General features: G+C 46.3%; 1 protein-coding gene across 3 annotated transcripts in view; it reads right to left on the bottom strand.

Annotated features, from left to right (window-relative positions):
* Nucleotides 1-17,063, bottom strand: part of tenm1 (teneurin transmembrane protein 1) — a 229,552-nt gene that overhangs the window by 98,190 nt on the left and 114,299 nt on the right. For all 3 annotated transcript variants that reach the window (XM_053879956.1, XM_053879955.1, XM_053879954.1), the window contains 2 exons: nucleotides 4,269-4,471; nucleotides 1,316-1,523 (listed from right to left, as the gene is read on the bottom strand). In XM_053879956.1, coding sequence (XP_053735931.1) covers nucleotides 1,316-1,523; nucleotides 4,269-4,471 — 411 coding nt within the window. The remainder of the gene's footprint in view (nucleotides 1-1,315; nucleotides 1,524-4,268; nucleotides 4,472-17,063) is intronic.

Genomic DNA, 17,063 nt, shown 5'->3' on the forward strand with positions numbered 1-17,063 from the left:
CACATGTCAAATGTTTAGCATCTGACTGCTACTCCCACCTGGATACAGGGAGGCTTTGCATCAGCGAAGGAAAAAGAAAGAAACGATGATGGAAAACAGCATACATTCAGATCACTTAAGAAAACAAAGTGGCAATAAATACAAAAAAAGTCATCGAAACTGTTTAATTGATAGTATGTTTTAAGACGTCAAGTTGGATGATGAGTGTCTCATCGCAGGAGTTGGTGGCCAAGTCAGTGGACGACCACCCACACACTGTTTAAACACAGCTGACCGACTTGACCTTAATAAGTGGCCCCAGCTTTTTGGTGTAGAGATGGCAAGGCAGAGGGTGTGACGCAAGCACAGCACCAGGCTGGACCTCAAAAGACCACGCAGGGAACATCATGGAGAAAAGGTCACACCTCCAGCAGATGAAACTCTACCTGTATGATGACTGTAATTTCCGGACTATAAACCACTACTTTTGTCACATCAAGCCAATGAAATCACAGGTGCTTTTCATCATTTGACCTCGCGCTCCTGATTTTGCCCACGTGTCCCACAGAGCTGATCTTTTGGAGGACCGGAGACGAGAAGCAGCAGCTGAGAGCGGCTGTGGTGTCGGAACTTCAGACATGTGGGCAAAAACAGCACATTTGAGTTCGTCTCCACGCTGGAGCTTGTTTCCCAAACTACTTTTGAAGTGACCCTCATGCGTTTTGAAGCCTTTCTACAGTGCAGACAGCACCACTGCACTCACGGCTTAGAGACCACTGCAGCTCATGGATAAACAAGATCTATTTTCCTTCTGAAATTTAGTGCGTGGAGCTAATATTCCGGTGCGCTCTAATGTCATTTACTGTTATATTTTCGTCCTAATATTCAGTGCTGTACGTGCGCCGTGATGGTGGATGGATCAGTTCAGATACATAAGAATAAAACATTGACATGAAGAAAGACTGGTGCAACTTCCCCACTGTATTCTCCTCGACTACTGGACATGGTGGGAGTGCAGAAAGTGCCCTGGTAATTATCCACTTGTCTATATTCAGCCACGTACTCTTGCATTATTCACATCCTTCAATTTACGCTGCCATCCGTGTGTGTCATAGCAATGAGCCGCAGTTAGCAAGCCCTGTCATTACTACATGAGCTGTCCTCCCCTTCCCCATGCCTGTCTCTTGCCATGCCAAGCTGACTCTGGTGGAAGGAAAAGTTGCCTTCAAATGTCAATGACTTCCAAAGCACTAATGTCTTCACATATCTGCACGCGTAAGTGTGTAAAGGGCAAGAGAGTGACAAACTCGCCACACAGTGCAGAAACAGTCCTCACCTATTGGAGTGCTGTGGAGCAGCACTTGCTCCAAGCTGCGTCCGTCATTGTAGAGCGCAAGGTGCCAGGTGCCGGGGTCCATGTATTCAATGAAGCCGGTTTCTTGGAGGCCGCTCAGCAGCAGCCCTCGCGGAGATTTGGCAGCCGAGATGGGATCAGCCAAGGACCTGGGCAGCGCCTTCCCATCCAGCAGTTTCACAAAGTCGAACTGAACACAATGGGATAACACAATCAGAGATGGGTGTGTGTTTGGAGGGAACAAGTGCACGCACACACTGCATTAATAGAAGAGCTGCCAGCCAATCCCTGCGCGGCCATGTGTGGCTATTGCTGGGTTAAGGTTTCAAAGGCGCAGATGGTGCGCAATAGGACGAGGGCCCGGCTGAAGTGAATCCAGTCAGGATATTAAAAGTGAACGGTAAGATACGCGTCCGCAGAAATGAGGAAGAAATTGTCACCCATGACAGCCTCCCGCGCCCCCAGCCTCCTTCCTCGTGGGACGCTTCAGCTTGACATGCCACTTCTCTCCTCTGATTCTCAAATGGATCTGACTATTATTTTATCAGTTCAAACCCTTCTGCGCTTCCTGCTCACCCCTCCCAACCTCCTGCTCTCTTTCCCTCTATTCTCAAACCCTCTTGAACTCGCGAGCATTTACTCCCCCAGAGGGTTGTGTGTCGCACCGGTGTCAAAAAAAAAAAAAAGTGGCTAATTAGACCTCTTCATACAGGTGAAAGCCGAGGTGCCCTGATGTTAAAAAACCCTGCGCCTCAGAGACTGTCAGCGCGCACCGTCAACTCTTCTGCTTTACACACATTACCATGTTCATGCATTGATTTTGTGACGGTGCCGTTCTGAGGCTCCGCTCGCAGAGATCCAATGCTTTCAAGAGGCGGCACTGAAAAGTCAAATGCTGCTCTGAGGATGGAGGACATGGCCACCAAACACAAGACGGAGGACAGAGGCTCAGACTGACGCGACAGGTTTCATTTCTGACAAGCCTAATGAGTCATCGGCAGCTCCAACGCTTCCACTCCATCAAGCCATTAGTCTAAATGAGGTGCTTCATTATACCGACAGGAGACGTATCAGTTATGTCTCCGCATCACAGTTGGGAAGTCTTTTTTGAGACTTCACCAGTGAGGGATGCAGCTTGCCATTTTTAAAGGACGTTGTCATTTATTCTGTCCATTTCATGGCTGTTGAAATTGCTAGTCAAAGACTCCAATGAGACGTGAGTGGAGAAGCCAAACTAAGATCAACGTCATGACACTTAGCCGGGTAGGTAAGTGGTCGTGCATCAGCACTGTCACATCCACTGCCTTTGTTTGGTAGTTCCACTGCCTGCTCCCACTTGACTCTGTGGGGCGTGGCTCGCAGGTCATTCTCTTCCTCGACGTCCCGGTTTGTGTATTGAACCTTTGTTGTTGTTGCTCTTGTTGTTCCTCTTGTATTGCGGTCTGACGTTTTTAGACAGTATTTTACGGATATCTTGGACCAAATAGTCCTCAAGGCTGGGTGCCGTCAGAAATCCACGTATAACTGGGAAATACGTGGACGATTTTGTGTCCCGATTGACATGCATGCTTGGGCACCAAAATACTTTGCATAATAAGTGCTGAGGCCACGTCTAAGTATCGAGCCGCTGCACAGACAAAATGTTCTGAGCAGATGAGAGACATGATTGGGACGTACCAAACAGATTTGCTAACACGCAGTCCATCAAGCAGCGTATTCTGAGTGTTGCAAAGTATGAAAAAAACTCATTAGAAGTCTTTTTCAATGGTTTCTCATGTTTTCCTCAAATGCGTTTCCATTTTTTTTTGTCATTGAAGATCATTTCATTCCATGTAGGAGAGGTTCGACAGCGAAATTGTTTTTCTTTTTTTTTATTATTATTATTATCACCTCAGGTTTAAACCTATTCTGCAAAGCTAGACAAGGCAAAACATCCTTTTTACCTTTTCCACTTGACGTTACCTTGAAGAGCTTTATGAGTTCTGACAATTTGAATGGCATCTCATCCTCTTTTTTGATCCCTTCATAACTTAAACAACTTTAAGTCACATTCTTATAATTCCTTAAGTTCACTCAAGGCTGCGTGCAAAGCCTGTGAGACCTTCATTTTCACACCATCTTCATACCAAGACATTAATCAGTGAGTGTGACAAGTGGCATCAGATTAACAACCACCTTGCATCATTCAACCCCGAACAGATCTGAGACCCAAAGGAAAAGGCTGAAATTGTTATTAGGACACTTCATGCTTCCTTTACGTACAGAATGGTACCCGTCTGTTTGGAACAATGTTACCGTCGCTGGTCACATGCTTCCATAAGTTCTTTACATTGGTATTGCTGTTCACCAATATATCCACCAGGGGGAGCAGCCTCAGTCATGTAGCTCTGGCACAGAAGAGGGAAACAGAGGCAACGTTCTAGCAGGCGCTGGTCGGTGACGCCTTTAAAAATATTGCCACTGGAGGACGGAGAATTTCCACCAGTGTCATGTCTTCTTCCTGTCTCATTAGAGCTACACATCGGCTACTAACAGCAACACTGCCCCCCCACGGTTTACAGTGGTACTGCTTCATTTGATCCACATGCGTAAGCTTTGTGGAAACGTGCAGAAATACGCCCAAAATGAATGCAGAGCACAGACGGAAGGCACAATTGCCGATGACAAACTTGGAGAATATGATGCCCCTCGCGATTAACTCGCAAACACATTCATGTGAGTCACGAATCGTACCCTCAATGGTATCTTAAGTCGGTAAGAAAGAGAAAAGGAAGTGAGGGGGAAAGACAAGGTTTGCCAAAAGAAGACACCCATGTTTGTTGTTGAAGGATCTGTAGATCGTAACAAGGCTTGAACTCTCTACTGCTGGTCCCTCAAAGGCTTGTCTTCATTTGGGATACTAGCGAGGAATGATTAGGCAGTGGGCCTGACTTACCTGTGTGTGAGTAGGCGGTATGTTCCGGCGTCCGTACACCCCTAGCAGCGCGTTGTGCGACAAGGAGAGGTTGAACTTTACGTAGGTTGGATGATGCACGGTCATATAAAATCTCCAAAAGAGTCCTGGAGGAATGGCTTGACTCTGTTGGGTGCCCATGTCCACCTCGCCACGGTCGATGGCCCGGCCTCGCACCCACTTATCTGCAGGTAGAACACAAACGCGGAGTACAGTTAAGACCACTGGACAGGAAGTGAGGGAGGAATTCATCGCAAACCTTCCAACGTCAGTGACTAATAAGGCGGGACTGAAAAGGCACCAGGAAATGTCTGAGCGAGAGTGAGAATCAAGCTTTTCAGCAGACCCCTCCTTAGAAGGGGAAGGGATCTGCATCAAGATGAACGGCTCTAGAGAGGAAGTGTTTTGTCTTCTGGGGCTTTGTCGTGTTCTATATTAGCATCCTTTAACAAGACACTCCACAGAAAGAGAGCGAGTGCGTGTGAAGGGAGAACTTGATGAGAGAAAGGGAAGAGGGCAGGGATGCACACGTGTGCATCACAAATAGCATCATGCTAGCCTGATCTTGAGTGAGAGCATGTCTTTGTGTGGAGGAGAATGGGCCTTTCCAACGTTCGCCAGGCCATCAGCTTCCCTTCTCTCCGCAAAGTCATTATCAGCCAGCAGCACTGAGGCTTTTGTAGAGCGGAGCGGCCGATCCTCTCCAACCCTCTTTGTGCCGGCTTTTATGGAGAGATATATCTTAGCTTCCAAACGAAGATGGAGGAAATACGGTGACAGAGGGGAGCCGGCCGATCGTTACGGCCACAAAGAAAGAAGAACAGTTAAGGGCAGATTCATGGATGAGCCAGCTAACTCTCAATCTATAATGCTCGCTGCTTTACCGCTCCATTATGGTGACACCACGCACACCCACCGGCCAACCTGCATATATCACCTGTGCTGTCACTGGAGGTAGGGAAGTGGGGACAGCAGAGATGGGCATCATTGCTGCTCGTCCACTTGGATTTCTGTGCGTTGACTTTTGTTGAAATACATTATATTCAGTCAACTATTCACTCACATACATTTCATTAATGTGACAAAATGGTTGAGATTTATCAACAGAATTTTCAGTTAACATTCAGATGTTAATAGAACTAAAAAGCAGCTCCAGCTACGACTTCCTCCCTTGGAGATCAGGTGTCTTCTTCCATTACATGTTGCTCTTTAGCACAATTTAGATGGGATTAGTTTTAGTGCAGGACGTTGTGAATGCACTTCCATTGAAACTATCACAAGAGAGTGGGGTCAGTTCTCATGCATCACAGTCTCCGCCTGCCTTGGTGACGTAAAAATAAAGATAAAAAAGCATGGGCAGGAACTGGATTTGTGGAACATTCGGGAAGTGATTTCAAGGCACATAAGCACAGGACTAGAGTCCTGAGGTCCGAAGACGACAGTCCTGATAATCTGTACTAGCACATTGCGGTGAAGATTTCTCACATGCTTGTTTAATCCAAATCCCTCTATAAAACCAACCTCATTGAAGTTTGGCCACTGACGCTGCCAGTGACTGACATAGCAGTTGACACGTTGTTAGGTGTAGAATGCGATGAGCGCAATGGCTGATGTATGTATGTCTTTTACGCAGCGTAAGAATATGAAGGGGGAGGCAGAATGTGCTTGAATTGAAAACCCAATGCGTCAACATGCAACGCTGAAGACTGCCTTCGGCGCTGGAAGGGACAGTCCACTTTCCCCACGTCAGTGTGTGATGCCATAGGAGGGAGGATGTGTTGGCCAAGTCAGTGATTAAAATGATGACGAATAAAATAAGCCGATGAGGTTGACGAATGTGTGAGATTGAAAAAAAAAACAACTGAAATCTAAGAGGGAGATAAAGGCAGGATGTGAACAGAAAGTGAGTTCAAATAGACCTGTAATAAAAGATAAATGGAGAATCATGGCGTATCCCTGAGCTAAATCTGAATCTAAGCAGCTTGGCTGAGTCAAGGTATAAATTCATGCATTCCTGCCGAGCGCACCTCAGCAGTCGATTCATTTTAAAGCTAATCCTCACTCCTGTGCCGCGCTCCAAAAAGAAAAGGCCACGGAAGGGATGGGTGTCCTGGGGAAGCAGGCAAGGCTTTTATTCTACACTAGATGAATGGGACATGAATCGGGAATGGCAGTTGGTGGAACACTGGCAGGCGGACATGCTGGAGTTGAGTGGCGTGCTGGCAGGCAGATGTGTGAGGAGGACCCTCTCATCCTAATGACTGTACAGCAGATATGGGAGTGTGATGCAACGCAGGGACAGAGACGTGTGCTCAGGTCAGCCTGGAGCTCGGGTGCAGGAGCTTCTGAAGAGAGCGGGGGTTGTGGAGTTGGGCAACCAAAAGTAGAGCATCGTGTCCAAAGAGAGTGGAGGTCTCAAGTTTGCTGCTGATGCAAGAAATTGGAAAAACAGTCCTGCATCTCATTCTGCTGAGAAAAAAAAAGGAAAAGAAAAGTTTGTCCTGAAAGCAGAGGGGTTGCACTAGCACCTGCAGGCCTCCCTCTGCGATCAGATTAGCCGTCAATCAATGGCATCCACCAGCACCACCGCTGGGTTTATTAAAAGCATCCTTTTGAAACGAAAAAGAAATGTCTTTTTTTTATTTATATCCAGCCGTGATGCTGCAACAGCTTGGTGGAGGAAACAAATGGCGTCACGTACATCTTCCATCATTAGCTCGCTGCCGACTGGACCTGTTCGCCCAGAGAGTTTCTATTGAAAGCGGCGAGGCTGCTTTAAGAGGCGATGAAAGAGTCGCACACTTTGCTCGTGTCGGCCATGAAGCGAAACGAGGCGGCGGCAGAATGAAAAGGTTGTCGGTGTGAAAGGTCCGCTCAGAATAACCGACGGTGAGCGTGGTAATGAAGCCATCATTTTTTTATTTACTGGTGTGAACACAACAAAGCTGCCCTCAGTGGCTCGACAACACAGAAATAGTTTTGCTTAAAGCATCCCTGAGGATAGTGATGTGTAATTTCAGCCGCGATGGCTTCCCTTTTAAGCTTGTTTTTCAATCAATCTGCTGCTCAGGGGGAGGATCTATGGCCAACTGTTTCATACCCGGTACTGCTGGGCCCCCGGGCAGTCAGCACCCCACTATACCACAAGCGGACTGAAAGTTAGCCTCCTGATATAGTGACGTCAAAGCTGGTTGGAAAGAGTGAACGGTGAAATTGCTCATTTAAAACAATGTACTGCATATTCTCTCTTTTCCTTCAGCATAGTTGCTAGGGAGCCACGGAATATTGCGCTGAAGAGTTAGGCAACCCAGTCCACTGGTGATGGGTCACTGTACTGAAGGGTTGATGAGGTTTCATGAAGCACTGTAAATTAGGACAGTGTTTCATCAACCCTGTTTGACTGTTTCATGACACATCAACTACGTATCACTACAATCCACCATTCACAGTTGGTTTGAAGCGAAGTCGTCGCAGCACAATCTTCAGTGATTTCCACTACTCAGTACAATGGTGATCCAAACCCAGATGGTCCTGTGGGTTTTCCATTTAACGCCCTTCAGAAATTCTTTCCCACCTTTGAGGGACAGGTCATGCTCGGGAGGATGTGCGAGATTGGTTAATATGGAGGAGGTGGATCTGTTGTTGCAAGCCTCCAGGAGAAGTGGAGAGTCAGGTGGAGGCTGAGGTCACACGTTACAACATCTCCGTCAAGCCTTCTGTGTTGCACGTGGTGTCTCCACTGGATCACCGCCTGATCCACTCCACCTATCTGGTGGAGTTTTGTGTGGCCAGCGTGGGCCCAGCAGAGAGATGAACTACATTAGGGCTGGAGACAAAAGGTCCAATTAATTGCGCTAGCCTGCGGGTTATTCAGGTAAAACAATTACACCTGGAATCTATTTTCGAAGGAACTAAACTGTCTTTGCAATTAATGTTATCCCCAAGATTGCTGTGAAGCAGAGAATGGGCGGGGAGAGTTGCTGGGGTCCTGGTGAGGGGGCGTGTCCGCGGGGACGGGAACCTTGTGACTGTGGCCACCAGCCGATAATAACGCCGAGACCCTGGCCTGAACTCCTGGCACACGTGCCCACAACATTAGCAGTGTTCCGAATGCAGAGAGGAGAGACTGGGTTTGCCGCAGGATGAATAAAAATATCACAATGGCCAAGGTCTCTATAATTACTTGAATTCAATTACGGGGCTTTTGAGCAGGAGGCTTAATAGGTGCGCTGCTTCCTCTCCACATCGAGTGAGTGTCAGTCAGTCAGGGGACCCACAAGCTCGAAGCCACTGGGCCTTGCATTCCTCTGCAGCCTTTACTGATCAGCACTCGGCCTCGGGCGGCATCTGTGACGGACAGGTGCGCACGAGCACTGTCCCGCGACGCTCGCTGGCCCAGTATGGGTCTTAATAATTAACAGGGGAATAATGGAGTGGCAGTCTGTCTGAGGGAAGGGAATATTCAGATGACATTTTCAATTATGTCTATAATTACTTTTTCCTTTCTTGGCTCTCATCAACCTTTGAGAGTTATACTTCAACATACAAACAGGGAGTGAGGATTAGCTCGCGGATATACTGTCAAAAGAGAGCTCATGGTTCTTCAGCATTGAATGATGAGAGCTGAACCTTACCTTCCTCGTGAAAAAATGCTCAACAGTTGGCAAGCCAGACGGAAGCTTTCACCCCTCCAACTCAGATCTGTTTTGAAACCACTCACGGTTAGATGACAGTGAGAAGGGGCTAGCTGTCCTCTACGAATGACTACCCGATTCCCACTGGAGAAGAAGCCACTAGCTTCCGTAAAGGGAGGTCCTCACCAAGCCAAAGACTCTCAACAGTCAGACATGTGGTGGGGAGGGGGTCCAAAGTTAGTGGGAAGTCAACATGGCGGACAACGGAGGCAGAATTTACTTTATTCACTGGAGAAGTCCATTCAACGTGAAGAAGATTTGGACGCGACCACCTCTGCATCTAGATCCTTCAGAGGGGTCGAGAATCCTAGCAAGTGCACCGACTCAAGAGGCAGCAGCACCATGGCTCCCCAACTCTCCAAGAGAAGACGTGCCTTCAGACAGCCTTAGTCGGGAGCGATGTAAACAGCAGCAACTCCACTATTGTCCCTGGGAAAACCAGGCTTCCTGTTCCAAATAGCCTCTCTTACGGCCCGCGCCACTGCCTGCTTGCAAATGGAACAAATTGCTTTCCTGATGGTTGGAAATGGAGGGAACGTGTGTTTGGACTGGCTCTTGCAGGTTTTGGCCTTCTTATTTCTAGTGCCTTGGAGATGCTCTGTCGGAAAGCTAAGAAGATGCACCAGTTGAAAAACAAGCCAGATTGCTATTGTTCCTTTACACACGGAGCTAAAACGACAAACAAAGCTCCATCAGAGATCTGGCTGTGTGCGTCACTGGATGGAAAAAGAAGCCTGCCTGTGCCAGTGTGCAGGAGAAGAAGAGAAGAAACCACTCCAGTCTATTTACACAGGTGAGCAGTGCTTGTTTCCGTGCATCACAACAATTAACATGCAAACCAACCCTCGACTGTTCACGCCGACATGAATAATAGTCATAATTTGTCAGTGCAGTTTCACACTTCTGGAGCGGAGCGAGGAGGCCATTCATTCTCATGCAAAGAGGCAGCGCTGCCATGTTGACACTTCAACTTTTAATCCACACCCAAATAACAAGATTAACTTTGAAGGGCTGCGTTACCTACAGCGGCAAAAGTTCTTGAGCTTTTATTCCAAAAAGTCCCTGAAAACGCCGTCGCTGTTTACGTCGAGAGCCGTTTGTTTGACCTTAAATAGGATTACTCACAAAGCCCTGTTTGTGAAGCCGGAGCCAAATACGCCGCATTCATTTCCCGGGTCTGATCCATGGTTTTTAAGTATTTGTTAGGTGCAGCACGGCGAGCTCGCGCCAGACTTCAGGCCATACCTCAGATGTGAGTGAGACCAGCGGGAGCTGCTTTAACGTGTTGGTTGATCTGAAGTAGGAATCCATTCAGGAGCGTCGGTGGCAGCTCCAAATCACCCTCTCAGGAAATGGTCCTCCTCGCATCCAGCGAGGTTTTGTACCCTGTGTTTTGTACCCTTCTCTCGGTTGCCTGTTCCCCTTATCCAACGTCCAATACTGGAGATACTATTATAATAATAATTATATAACAAACATTATACAATAATAATAATAATAATAATATCAGATATGTGTATTTGTTTTTGCATACAGCAATTATGCATGTACTTATATTAATTTGGCTGCTAGTAAATCAATAATTCTTAAATGCATATTCATAATAATACGATAACAAATCCTTATTTTGAGGGTGTATTCACCCTGATATAAGTAAAAAAAAAACATTAAAAAACAGTAAATCAAATGAGAAAAAAACTATTAAAATGTCAACAAATATACTACTACTACTACTACTAATAATAATAATAATAATAATAATAATCGTAATAACAATAACAATAACAATAACAATAACAATAATCATATTGAATAATGAGCCTTTCCAAGGTCCCTCTCTAAGCAAAGACAGGAACGCAGTGGTGACCACTGGGAGCATGGACAAGCTATTGTGCCGCCAGATGAAACACCGGCTGGTTGTCTTGTTTCTTTAGTTCAATGTCTCTTGGCTGCCAGTTGTTTGGAAAGCAGGCAGGGAAAGTAAAAGTGCTGCTCTCATCTTCAGGCGGTGAAGCGGGGGGTTGACTAAATGATCTTGCCTCTTGATAGTGCCTGGGTGTGTGTCTGCGTGTGTTACATCCTGAGAATGTATCCCAGCGTGAGAAAATCAATGAGACCAGTGTAACATGGACCAGTGCATCAGCATTTGCACACATGCACCACCTCACAGTCCCATCCCTCTCTCTCTCTCTGTCTGTCTCCCACACACTTTCCTCCTCCCTGCACGTAGCCTGGAATATTGATGTGCTCTTTAAGAGCCCCCCTCTCTGTCTGTGTCACGTTGCATCCATCTACACACCATTTCCAACCACACCAAGAGATAGAGTGACAAGATATGGGCGCGAACTCTCCTGGCATCCGCCGGCTTACACAGGCCCGGCTCAGATGTCGGAGCGCCAGCCGCTCATTTCGTCATCTGCAGCTCATAATGAGGCAATATGCTCCTCCACTTTGTGTCACTTTCTATCGCTCCATATTATTGACGGATCAAACGGCTCGCAAAATGCAACATGCTTCATTCCTTGTTGGAGATCTGCTCACACATACGAGGGGGATTGTGATGGCGTCCGTGAACACGGCGGCCATGTTGGACCGTGTGTGTGGTCAGAATCACTGCAAGATGAAATCGCTCCCTTCATTTTCTCACGTGTTTCCCTACGGAGGCGCTGGAGCCTGTCTGGGCTGCGGGGGGCGAGGGGTCGGCAGCCAATGTTAGGGTGCAAACACACGAGGAAAACCCACACACCGAGGGACAATCTACTGCCTGTGTTTGTGGGCATGCAGATGGGGAGGAAAGCGGAGTTCTTGGGGAGCACACACGCTATAGATACCCAGGCTTGTCTCAGCCAGGAGGGGCCTCAAGCGGGCCTTGAACCTATGATCTGCAAGATGCTTCCATGAACATTGAATCACAAGTCTCACAAAATATTGCTGTTAAACTTCAATCAAAGTTAAAGTATCTTTAAAAAGAACTCCATCAACAGACAAATCATAAGAACATAGTAACATAGGTTTTTCACCTAAAGCAACATACGTATTTGCCGTACCAGAATAAAGTGTGATTGCTTATTAGGTTATACGCTATTGCAACTCGATCTATATTACATTCTTTCTTTTCTTTTCTTTAATGGTAACAAGGACACAGTGTCATGCAGAGGTGTACTCATTTTACAGACAAATGATACTACTGACAGAGGCGGCGGAGAGTTGGGGGGGCAACAGAAAAATGAGTGAGTTAAAGAAAGAGATGGACGAAAAGTTGGCAGAAAGAACAGATTTTTTTTCATTTCACACTATATAAAGTGTTAAATTAACTCTCTCTCTCTCTACATATATATATATATAAATATAAAATTATATCATTCCGTATGTTAGTGCAAATTAATTTGGATAATGTGTATGAAGGCAAGTAATAAATATGAAACAGCACTAATAATAATAATAATAATAATAATAATATATCATGAACAACTACAGTTACATTGACATAACTCAAGAACACATCACAAACATAATAGTGAACATCAGTTTGACTCTGAAGCCAAAAGGAGTGAGATGAAAGGACATTGATTCGCTTTGAAGATTCCAGGGGAAATTATGAGCGCAGCAGTGAAGTTCATTAAAGTCAGATCATGAAGTGAAGACGTTTCATTTAGCCTTTCAATATGAACCCCAGGGCGGCCCTGACAGTGGCGCTGCTCAGGATACACAGGGACTTAAAAAGTGCTGCGGCTCAGACTGGAGCACGAGCCCAGCGCTGATGATCGGGAGGTGAGTGGCAATTAAAGCGCCACGAATTGGAGCGGCTCTCCAGCGTGGAGGACCTGGGAGGGCTGATCTCTGGAAGCTGCGAGGGAGACAGCGGCGAGAACATAAAACAGGCCCAGTGCCTTGACAAGACACTGGCCATACGCACATGACACAACATGTCAATGAGCATTTGGAGCCGTGCTGCACGCCGCCGCGCCCGCCGCCGCCGCGCCCGCCGCCGCCGCGCCCGCCGCCTCCAGACTTGGTTTCCCTGCCTCGGTCCCCAGCCCAGTGTTGGGCCAACACATGAGGCCCAGCCACGAGCTTCTTGGCAGCTGACATCAAAACAAGATAAGAAGAACGAGGGGAGAATACATGGGAAAGAAAACAAAGGGATTATGACCTTGTATTTATTCAGTGGAGCTTGTTTGATGCCTCTGCACTGGGTCACCAGTTTCAATCAGGGATATTGCAAGCGCTCCGTTTCTCTGTCGGGGGATTGTGATGTTCCCCTGCTGCCGCGAGGTGCGCACCAGACGCAGCACGGACATCCATACAATCCTCCTGTTCATCATCTGCTTCATTCAGTTTGAGGTTGTTTGGTTGGCAAACCCGACCAGGCGCTTCCAAACTCTGACACCCTCAGCGTGAAAGTCACTGCATCTCTTGTGACCAAGCAACAGTTTAGTGTTGGTAAACACAGAATATACATTCACATTTTCATGTGCTAAAAAAGAGCCGCAATCCTCCGTTCATTTATGTCCGTGATGTTGTGAGCAAACGGCTCCGCTGTGATGTTATCCCTGTGTTCTATACACCCCCCAAGGACAAAGACTTACTTCCCATCCGACCCACCACAGTGCAGTATGGCTTCCAGGTTGCTGAGTCAGCAGCAGCAGCAGGTTAGACTGAAGAAAACGTCACTTGCTTGGAATAACACTGACACGGCTGCATTCATAGTTCACACCCTTTTCAGATTTCATTTTTCATTTTTGGGTCCAAAACTTCATTCAAACTATGAATATACTAATGAATATATCATTTTATTATCATTAGATAATGATTTAACATAAATAAATAAATAAAAATGCAGGAGATTTTTGCACCTGATGCTTAACGTAATAAATATGAAGGTGCTCCCTTTTCTTCCTATGATAAATAATATTTTTTAAAAATTACCAACCCCTAACATCCCTGTACTGGGGGATGTTGCATCTCTCTGAAGGTCACATAAAGTTGCAGAGACGTTTTTCACTGACGTCGGCGAGCGCTGTCATAACTGAAAGCTACAATAGGAGCCTAATGGCCCGCTACAGTGGCTTACATGCAGTATGCAAATGACCTTTTCATTGGTGCTTTGCCTCAATTGTGCCTTTATTTGTACTCATAATTTAACAGGATTTCTTTTGCACTTTTGAAAACGTTTTTGAGGGCTGAAAAACAAGTTGTTAAAAATAGGTTGCAATATCAATGCAAGATGAACTATGAAGTAGAGTAAGTCGCAGACGCCACAGAGAAGGAAAAAGGTGCCACAACAAAGTAGAGCTGATAAGCCTGGCTTCATTTGACTGGAGCAAATGCTGGAGGCTGGATCGACCAGGGAGCCCTGCTGTCGTTCCCCGACCTCTCGTGCCAGGGTCTGGAGTGTGAGCCAAAAACTCGCTCACACCATGAAACGCAGCGCAAACTCTGCGTCAAAACCTTGCGATTAAATACGCTTCATCCAGCCTCACGCCCAAACACCCGACTGAAAAGCGCAGCTTGAGCACCGCGTTGGTCGTGGCGTCGACACCCAATATCATTACACTTTAAAGTAGTAATGAATGGGATTTTTGAGCAAACTGTTGGGATCCAAAGTGCTGATGGGCCACAACAGAGTCAGAGTCCAGCAAGAATGATGGCAAAATGGATTCATTTGGTCAAAACGTGACCAAACATGATGCTAGAAATTCCCTCCAAGTTGACATAAATGTATTTGCTCCTTACTAAAAGGTGACGAGCCTCTCAGTTTGTAAAACGTCCTGACTCGACTCTCAGTCAAGGAAGCGGCTCCCTATCCTACAGTAGACGGAGAACTGACACAAATTTCCCGCTGTACTTGAAGGTCTCATCCCTGCTGCGTCTCACTCTGGTTCAAAGGATCCCGATGGTGGTAAAACCCTCTCCTTCCTATTTCTGTCCAGAGCGACGGCTTACTGACGAAACGGTGCGCGCGTCTGTGTCTCAGACATTTCTCCGTTGAAAGCCAGAATGGAAGCGCTTTCCCAGCGTGCGACGAATATAGATCTATAATCTCCCCATCTCTCACCGATTGTCAGCCATCAGTCGCTGCACACATCTCGACTGTCACGTCTGCCTCAGGTTCCCTGCGGATTCCTCTCACCATCTCTCACGTTGTAATCGCGGGGATTGTGCGCTTCCTTGGTGTGAGAGGTGATGGCTACATCAGGATGAGCGTGATAATCTACCACACTGGATTACAGCCTAATCTCTAATCTCTGTGGCCCTCCTCTGTCTGGAGACTACCTCCAACGTGCCACGTGCCGCCCGCCACCAGCGGCTTATCTTCGCCCGTTGGATTCCCCGCTCCTCATGGTGCATATAAAGCACAGGAAGTTGAGACAATAGAGGATCATGATGCAACTTGATGTTGTGACCCCGTTCTGCTCTATTGGAGGATTTAGCTACCGATGAGTGTGTTAATCCCCCCCCCCTCCCAACCTGAGGATTCATCAGGAGCTGGGGGAAAGACGTCCCAGGTTGCTCCAAAAAACGCAGCTCATTGCATTTTGGGTGAAAAACTCAAAGTTGTTTCTGGGGTGCGCAGGGGCGGCGAGCAGGCGGCATGTAATATCCATCAGAGGCAGCTGGAGCGTGAAGGTGGCCGTGTCCTGCCTGACTTCATGACCTGAAACACTCACAATTAATGTTCCATATCATGGGGTTAAATTGGTGTTCGTCATTCTTCTGGCTGGTTAAGAAATGGCTGAAGGGCTGGAGCCCATTCTGCGCACGCAGCGGCTGAGACAGAAGATGATTAAGCAATTACCTGGCCTTTCTAATAGAGGAGTACTGGGTTGAAGGCTGCGCTCTCCTCGCTGAGACACTGGCGGTGTCTTCCTGACATTCAGACCAGGATGGCTTGATATCAGCACCAGCCCCGGGAGCAGGAGCGGCCCGTGGGCGACCCCTGGCCTTTGTGTGACACGTGGAGGTTCCACTCCAGAAACGCCACGAATACACCGATGACTTAACAGCACCATCCGCTGACGTTCTTCATCTTTTGTCAGGAATATGGACAGTTCCTAAGTCGCTGAATCATTGCATTTAGATGAATTTCAATGGTTTTATTTTTATTTTTTACACGTACAGGGCAGAGCACAATTTTGCTGAACCTCATCCTCAGGAAATTGGATTTACCTCATTTTATATTTCTTTTCTTTTATATCACTTATTTTTCTTCTCTGTTTTTTGCCTGAGCACAATTTCAAACCTTTCTATACAAATAAATAAATAAATAATATCTACTCATCTTTTGTACAATTTCATTTATTTTATACTATAAATACAAAACATAATATTATTATTATTAATAACAACAATGACAATAACAATAATAATAACACACCATTAAACTTTACACTCAACTACACTAAAAGAACGTAATTTATTCTATAATCATTGTAAAATAATGTTCTTCCTCTTCTTTCACTTAAACAAAATAATTGAAAAACATAAATATCTACTCATATTTTGACTAAACTAGACTTGTCAAACTTTATTTTATACAATAATCATTGTAAAATACATGTTCTTCCTCTTCTTTCACTTAAAAAAGATTAAATACAAAACATAATAAAAAATAAAATAAATAAAATAAATAATAATAATAATAATAATAATAACATAGTGATATATTAACAATCATCTAAAGTACAGTCCTTCAATCTGCTACTTTTCAGTCTTTTCAGCGCAAAGTCAGGTCAACGGAATAAAGTTGAAACTTCCATCCACTGACCACGAAGGCTTGCGTCACCAAGTCAGCCCCCACTACCTCAGTAGATCTCCCGAGTGAGTCATCATCCAACATACCTCACCATCTGGCCTCCCACACTTGGACCTCCACAGGAGCTGTGTCCGCTTGACATACCATTTCTGATCTTGTCCTTTCAAGTCCAATGACAACCTCAGCGTCTGGATCTCTGACTCCTGAGTCTCGACATGGCAGTGACCACGACTCTCCCTGCCACCTTAGCTCCAGCTCGGACGTGACAGTTGTCCAAGCCCATTCCGTCCACCCTGCACTCTCTTCTTCGCCTCCCTTCATCTCTGT

Source organism: Synchiropus splendidus, chromosome 11 (genome assembly GCF_027744825.2).
Source record: "Synchiropus splendidus isolate RoL2022-P1 chromosome 11, RoL_Sspl_1.0, whole genome shotgun sequence".
NCBI lineage: Eukaryota > Metazoa > Chordata > Actinopteri > Syngnathiformes > Callionymidae > Synchiropus > Synchiropus splendidus.